The following is an 8131-nucleotide window of genomic DNA, read 5'->3' as shown; positions in this document are numbered from 1 at the left end:
GGCGGTGCGGGAGCCCGCAGCCCCGCGAGCCCCCCGGGCACGGTGACCGGCACAGCCCACTCATGAGCCGCAGCGGCAGGGATGAGCGGCTCACCCTGTGAATCCACACTGCGCCATGGGCCTGGGAGCCAACAGCCCGACCGGGTGATATTGTCACCTTTGTGCCCCAGATCCCCCTGAGCAGAGTTTCCCTCTGCCCCCACGCAGGGGTTTTGCGTTCCCTCTGTTGTTGCCCTGCCAAGCAGCTTTCCATGCCTGTGCTGACCCCTCCAAGCCAGGGGCTGTGGAGAAGACCCAAGACCATCCTTTCCACCCATCTGTTCCCCCATCCCTTATTTCATGTCAGAGCCACCTATCAGAAACACTACCAAAATGGTGGGTATGGCTCTGGGGTCCCACACAGTGCACAACCCACTCATGCTTGAGCAAGGGTAGAACGGGTGGTGTTCAGCATTCCACACTGAGCCCCTGGGCACAACCGCCTTTGGCAAAGGCACACACGGTGCTTGCTTACGCCACCTGCATGCCCTGCCTGTTGCCTGCTGCCTGCTCCCTGCCCGCAGCTCAGCCGCATCTGAACCACCCACAGAAAAGCCGGTTCCAGCAGAGATCAGTGGAACACGTACACAGTCGGACATCAGCGTTTTGCAATCGTGCTCCCAGGGGTTAGTGAGGGCTCTTACATCTTTGCACAAAGACACTCACCCGGGGTCTGCCTGCCTGTGGGGTCCCCGGGTGCTGCGTGCCCCAGGAGCGGGTGACAGCCAGTCCAGGCACAAAGGCTCTGTGCTCCTCGCAGCAGCTGGACGTGATGTGCAGCTCAAGGTTGAGAGAGACCCACCTTGGATGCTTTTCCGGAGCAAAGAGCCCCAGATCCCATCACTAAGCAGTCCTCTTCCTCACCAGCAACCCTTTGCAAAGCCCCCCACTGCCTCTGCGGGGAGGGAAGGGACCCAGCGCTGTGCTGAGGATGTGACAGGAGATGCGAAAGGCCAAACCGCAGCAGGACCAGACTGTCCCTGCCCAGCGGCGGCCTGCACACAGCAGCAGAGGCCATCCAGCCCAAAGCCCTGTGCTGCTGAAACACCCACCAGGCTCTGAGCAGCTCTCAGGAATGCTTTGAAGTGGCTCAAACCAGAGGAGAAAGCAAAAGCAAGAGAGACGGAGAGAGGGACGAGAAGGTGCCCCCTGTGCTTGCCAAAGGCAATGGGGAGCGGAGGATGACCCTGCAGGTAAGCCCTCATCCAGGGGCACCGGGTGCTCTCAGCACATCCCCGGATGGGGCCCTGTGGGTCTGGTACGGGTCAGCCATGGGAGAAGATTTCTCTGGCCACAGTTTCACTCCACCCTGGCTTGAGCGTTTCCTCTCATCCCTGTGGTTTCCCTCCCAGCGCCGATGCCCAGCAGCCGGCTGGGAACGCCTAGGAGAAGAAGCCTCATGCCTCCCTGGAGCTGCCGTGCCGGAGGAGGGTGAGCTGGGCCATGCCACATGGAGCGGGAGGAGGGAGACCCATGCTGGGCTGTGGCACACCAGGGTCTGCCAATTCGGGCACAGACACCCCCTCCCTCGCTTTCCCTCTTTGATCCCGGCCATCCTGCTCACACATGCAGAGAGCAAGTCTCATGGGTGAGACCATGCTGCCTCCCCGCAAACGAGCACGGTCGCAGCCATCCCGGGAGCAGCCCCCTGCAACATCGCTCCCCGACGGAGCTTTTGGAACCACTCAGACACGCACCGTTAGGCGGGATTTGCAGGGAAGCTGGGGAATTAAATGGAGTTATTAATTCCTCCGCATACTACCCGCCATCCTCCCCCTGCCCGAACGCCCGCATGCGTGGCCAGCAAGGTGAAGCACACGCCAGCGGGTCACCGGCCACCAGCTCCGGTGTCGTGCAAGGAACAGCCGCAGGACACGCTGGCAGCTCCTGCCCGGCCAGGCAGGCAGGATGGGAGAGCAAAAGCCAGAGGAAGATACTTTGGCAAGGAGAGAAAGCTCAACCACAACACACACACAAACTCAGGAGCCAACCTTCAGAGCAGAAACGCGTCTCCATGCCAAGAGCTCGGCTATTTTCCTCCCTCTTCCCGGCTCGCAGCTCTGAGCTAACAGGCTCAGCATTCATCCCCCCGCGCCGTGCGGCACATGGGAGCAGGGCGGGGGGGGGAAGAGAGAGGCTCAAATGAAATCCAGACCTAGAAAGCAGTTTCTTTTTCCCCCCTCGCCTCCCTCCCCTCCCCAGCTTCTGCTGGAACCACCTTCTGTCTAGAGGGCTCAGGAGGATGGAAAAAAAAAAAAAAAAGAAATGCAGAAAGGAAGTGTTGCAAAAAAAGAAATAAATAAAGGAATCGGCTGAAATCCACCCGAAGCGTGGCTGTTTCTCTTCTTAAAGTGCAGAAGCTGCTGGAAAGGTAGGAGGGCAGAGGCAGAATATAACACATTAAAAGATCAATAGCCTACCTGAAATCCGGTCCCTCTCCATTACTACGGGATATATTTAGCATCCGCGTGTCACGGCCGTCCCTTTTTTCGGTGGCGTCCCCTTCTTTCCCCCACTCTCCCTCCCTCCTTGCTTTGCCTCCTCCTCCTCCTCTTCCAAAAAAAGCTCTTTGTCTGGTCTAATTTCTTCAATCTGTTGCAATCATGAATGCATCCAAATTACCACATTTCCATGTGCTGATCATATGTTTGTGCTCCAAACTGAAGTAGCTTTGTCTCTTTGAAATGAAAATGAAGAGTAAGAGAGGAAGAGAAAGGAGGAAGAAAAAAGAAAAAGGGGGTGCATGACCCAAAAAATCCCGTAACTCCCTGAAATACTCCACCAGGCACAGGAAAACTGAAAATCCCGAGTCCTCTGTAAAACAGTCTTAAAGCTACAGCATGCGAGTGTCCAGGGGAATGCTCCAGCCTCCACAGCTCCCTCTTAATATCCACCAGGAGATGCTTAAGGAACTTGGCTCCTCGCAATAACAGAGCAAACTCATCCAGCTTCTCAAATCTCTCCCGGCTTCCCCAGTCTTATTTTCCTGATATTTCCTCTATCCCCTCCTCCTTCTTTGGCTCCAGCATTTTAAAAGCTCACAGATCCTGCGCGTTCCCCCACCCTGCCAGGTCTGAAGTTTCGATTCATGCATAAACTATTCAGCTGATGAAGGCTGACTTCATTCCCAGCACAGCATCATGGGCTGCTGCTGCTGCTACCAGGCAGGACCCAAACGCCGCACATGTTTACTCGCCCCGTGCAGCCCGCTGGAGACCTTCGCTGCCAGCCCTGGCACCAAGCCCCCGTTTTGCTTTCCTCCCCTCTGCAAAACAGCGATAAGGGGAGGATTTCTGCAGCCAGCCCAAAAGCGATAGTGAAAGTCTCTGCCCCGGGCAGAAGTCCTCAGTCTTCTCCTCAGTCCCACGGCGGAGAGGAGGTGGGATTTGAGAGCAGTTTTCCTTCCTGGTGATGCCCGGGCAGGGCATGGGGGTGCAGAGGGAGCAGAGCAGCCCTGCGGAGCCTGTTGCCAGATCCTCCTCTCCCCAGCCGGGATGGAGGGATGCGCGTCTGCGGCGATGGGCTGGCCCGCTCGGAAACTTCCACTTGGCTGTCGGCCAGAGCAGGCAGCAGGGACGCCGCCGCGTTAGCACCTCCACTGAGACAGTGCCCCGGCTGCCTGCCACCCACACTGCCCTGCGAGACCCTCCCGTGCCATCCGCTGCCAATTCCTATGGATAGCACGGAGCCCGAGTCACCCCACCAGATGCAAGGGCACAGCCACTGTCCCCAAAGCCAGCAAATGAGCCCTTCCTCCCACAGCATGGAGGCTGGGATGGCAGATGCCAGCAGGGATGGCACGGCTGCTACACAGGGCCAGGCGTGCTGGCAGGACGTGCGTGTGCTCAGCACAACACGTGTGACACTTTTTGCCCCCAAATTCTCACAGTTCACATGGAAAAATCATAGGTGTGGTAGCTGTGACAGAGCCTGGCACTTCTGCCACATGGGACAGAAGGACAAATTGTTTCCTGGCTGGATGAATAAACATCCAAGGAAAGACTCCAGGCATTGCTGGGAACTTTAGACAGCCTGGACCCACCTTGCATTGCTTTTCAATGTGAAAAAACCCCAGCAAACATGCTGAGAGATGGCAGAGAGCTGGTGGGAGGCAGCCCCAGGACCGTCCATTCATTAGAGAAGTTTCTCTCTAATCCCCAGTGGGTTATTCCCTGGGCAGGGAAGTTTAGATTCCTTCCCAAATTCCTGTTCTTTCTCTATTTGCTATTAAAACTTTGCATGTTCCTGCTGTCGGTGCCTAAGGCATTAGAGAGGGGACAATAAGCAAAGTTTTCCCAGGCACAGACCAAAACCACGTTTCCTGCCCCAGACCTCGAAGGTGCCGAACACAAAGCGAACACAGAGCTGCAGAGCCCCATGCAGCACAAACCCCAGTCCACTGCCTCCACCAAGCAGCCTTTATTGCCAAGCTCCTTACACTGGAGAGGAAGGGAAAAGCTCAGGGGAAGTATTAAGAAAGGAAGAAGGTGAATGGAAAGGAAGAAGGGATGGGGCCAGAACACATGTTTGAAGACTTTAACCCATCGAGACCCAGGTGATCGGGAGGGACAAAGCAAAGGCATCATTTCTCACAAGGGCAGATCACCACGAGGCACTCAGGGAAGCGAATCCAAACCCTGATTAATGCAGCTGAACTTTAAATTTATAACACCTCCAGGTAGATGCTCTCACTCAAACGCCAAGTCCTCAAGAAAATTTTAATGACTTTGCTTTAAGGGTACAGTCCTGTGTCTCCCTTTGAAGCACTCCTGCCACCGTGGTGGGCAGCAGTGGCACTGGGGTGTCTGCGTTTGAGAGGTGGGTGCTTGGCCACACTGTGACCACAGGGTCTGCTCCCTTCAGGGGCACAGTGCCAGTGACCTGCATGCTACAGGGCTGGGGATCCCCTACCCTTCTTGGTTTTTAAGAAGCTTGCCGCATGCTTGTTTAAATGAGTACTTGGTGGTCTGTGCATTGTACAAGCCTATACAGAGAAAGAGAATATATATTGCATTTTCCAATACTACTGTTAAAGGTTTGGGGGGGAAGTCAAATGTATCTGGGGGTTGGGAAGGGGACAGAGAAGACTATGCCCTGGCTGGGGCTGCCTTCTTGGCGTTCAAGGCCCCCCCAGGTTGTCTTTTGGCAAAGCCACATGGAGAGGGAAGAGGCAGGAGCATCTTTTAGGAAACCACTGCTGTCTTCCATAACGATAAATCCAATTTCCATTTGCAAACAAGAAGCTGTAACAAAGCAGGAGCCTTGCTCTGCCTGCGCTTGCCGAGGCTGGCACAGGGGTGCACAGACTTTCCCTTACCCCACCTCGCAGATTTAAACATTAGCGCGGGTGTCAGCCAGCAGGAAGCACTGCCAGGTGCAGAGAAAGCTAGGAAGGAAATCACAAGAAAGAAAGTAAACCAAGCCCTGCTCCAGGCTTGGCATGAATTTTCTCTCTCTCACACCTTTCCTAGGCTAGCCCAGCAACACCCAAGCTCTCTGCTAGGCAATAAACTGCTTGTGCGCAAACGGAGATAAGCAGGGAAGGTGCTGCGAAGACAGCACAAGCTCACCGTGGACATGTCACAGAGCCCAGGACATCGGTGGGTAGCCAGGAGGGACTTTAAGACTGTTGACACTGTCACCGGCCGTGGCAGCAGCCACCATGGCACAGACACCTGCAGGTATTCAGGCACATCCTATTTGCGATTCCCCATCTGCCTCTCTAGGTTTATATTGCAATTAGGTTCCTGGGGCATTTCATCTAACAGAAGAGTTATTTTCTTTTCTACCTGGTTCCCATAGTCACAGCCAGCCACTTCTACCATCCTTTTAGCAAACCAGCCAGGTATCACCTTATAACCCCAGCCCTGCTGCTGAGTGAGCTGAAAAGGATTGAACACTGCAAGTCTGTGCAGGGATCAGAGGTTCAAACTGCATTGACAAAGGTGCCGGGAAGCAGCCAGAGCAGCCAAAGACCTCCAGGGCCTGGAGACGCAGGAAAAATGGGGATTCAACTGGTTCTTTCACAAGCTCAGCTATCTGCAACACTAGCGAGCTGGGAGGAACATAGAGAGGGGGAAGACAGCATGATGGAGCAGAGCACACCTAAATCAAGTTATGTTCAGTGAAGCATTTTCACATGAGGAAATACAGGTCCAAACTCAAACAGTGCAGTTGAGTGTTTCTCCATCATATTCCCTCTATGCCATTTACCCCCAGGCTGGACCCAGCCAGCAGATGACAGTATCTGAGCCTCCGCTGTTTGCTCCAAGAACCTTTCATTTATATTTATATGAGCCTTGAGGATGGGCAAGAAGAAAGTGCTGGCTAAAATTCTCCTTTTTCACTTGAATAAAACCCCAAACAAACCAAGGAGATGCCCCCTCTTTCCAAGGAAGGCACTTCTTTGAATGCTGCTGCTCTGCTCTTTGCCAGTTATTTTTTTCTTTGCCTCCCTGCTCCTCCATCCCGCCCTCCCAGCTGGGCAGGCATGGAGCTGCCCTGCCCCAGACCACAGTTCCTGGCTGCTCCACAGCTGCTGCCAAGCACTATTTTGTTCCTACCTGATTACTTCTAATGAAAACCTTTATTTGTTCAGCACAAGGAAACACAGATCCTCCTAAGTTATTACTTTTCCCAAGCCAAAGCCATGCCCAGGACACAGGGTTCATCACCACCACCCAGAAGCATGTATGGTAGTTGCAGCGGGGGATTGCTAAAACAGCAGCAGGGCATCTCCCCTCCTGCCCCAAGCCCACGCAGCCCCTTCAGACGATGCCTACAGGAGCATCCCTCTGTCCCGTCCCCTCCTGCGGAGGGATGTATCTTTAAGGAGAGCCCCTGTTAGGGCTCTCCTCCAGGCTGGCTCTCAACCTCCCCGCCTGAAAGCCTCAAACTGCCGGAAATCCCTTGCATATCCTCCCCAGGCTTTCTGCTCACGCTTTAGCACTCATGTGCTGAAGTATTAATAGCAGCTGGCAGTGCAGAGTGAAAGGCAAGGCAGGACTGGACGCTCACCCTCCCGGGAGAGTGCAGGGAGTCTCAGACAAATGTTAACTCTTCCACGATCCTCCGCTTACATTTTCCTTCCTGTACTCCTCCCTGCCATCAATCCTGCCCTCTCAACACTCACTCTTCCCAACTCACTATTCGGGTCCCCAAAATGGGGGTGTTACTCCATACCTGAAGGTCTGAGGTCATTCCCCACCAAACAGTTGCCAGGTTCCCAGTGTTATTGCCGTGTTTGCTCTTTTGAACACCAGCTATTTGCTCTGCAGCCTCCTGACTCCCAGGCAGGTCCCTGCAACAGCTCCTACCTGGCAGAAGGAGCCATCAAGGAGCAAATCTTCAATAGAGTTGCCACCTGGGTCTTGTAAGCAGGCAGATTAAAGGAAGGAAGATTGCACCAGGCCCTGCAAACACCCTTGGGAGTTGCCTTTCTTTTTTCTAGGCTTATTTAATAAGGCAGGGCACAGGTTGCATTACACACTGCTCCCCTCCAATGCCTTCAGACCAGCTTGCCCCAAGGAGCTCCAGAGCCACCCCAGCCGCACCACGGAGTCTCCAGTTCCCCGCACATCACCAGCGCCGTAGCCAGCTGAAAAGCTGCACAATTTCTAGGCATGTTATGGCTGGGCAGCATGGGCTCATGGGAAGCAACACTCTGCACCCATGTGTTGAAGCAGCTCCTCCGGTGTTGAGGGCAAACCTCACCCAGTCACAGACCTGCTGAGATCTTTGGTTCAGCTTTAGGAAAGCAGCTCCTAAACATACGGACTTGCAAAATATTGCTATCTCTGGGGCAATCACAGGCACAGGGCTCTCTGCATGGACTTTACCATGTTACTGTACTGCAACACAACAGAGATGTGTGTGACAACAGATATCAGTGCAATGCAGCCAGAGGACACCACCATTGCCTCACCTCACCTTAAGTCCCCATTGCTGAAGAAAGGCTGATCCACTGCATGAGAGAAAACGCCCCAGAACTGGGCAGCAGACCCTTTTTTAATTTAGCAGCAGAATCATCCAGGCCTGGACACTTCTCTGAACATCATAACATGCTTTTGACCAGAAACGAAACCACAAAAAA

General features: G+C 54.2%; 1 protein-coding gene across 1 annotated transcript in view; it reads right to left on the bottom strand.

The window, feature by feature from the left end:
• Nucleotides 1-3255, bottom strand: part of SEPTIN9 (septin 9) — a 109888-nt gene extending 106633 nt beyond the window's left edge. The window contains exon 1 of the mRNA XM_035893396.1: nucleotides 2460-3255. Coding sequence (XP_035749289.1) covers nucleotides 2460-2481 — 22 coding nt within the window. The 5' untranslated portion in view covers nucleotides 2482-3255. The remainder of the gene's footprint in view (nucleotides 1-2459) is intronic.
• Nucleotides 3256-8131: the final 4876 nt, after the last annotated feature.

This window comes from Egretta garzetta, unplaced genomic scaffold (assembly GCF_000687185.1).
Source record: "Egretta garzetta isolate BGI_Z169 unplaced genomic scaffold, ASM68718v1 scaffold34, whole genome shotgun sequence".
NCBI lineage: Eukaryota > Metazoa > Chordata > Aves > Pelecaniformes > Ardeidae > Egretta > Egretta garzetta.
This window is presented reverse-complemented; position numbering and strand designations above follow the sequence as displayed.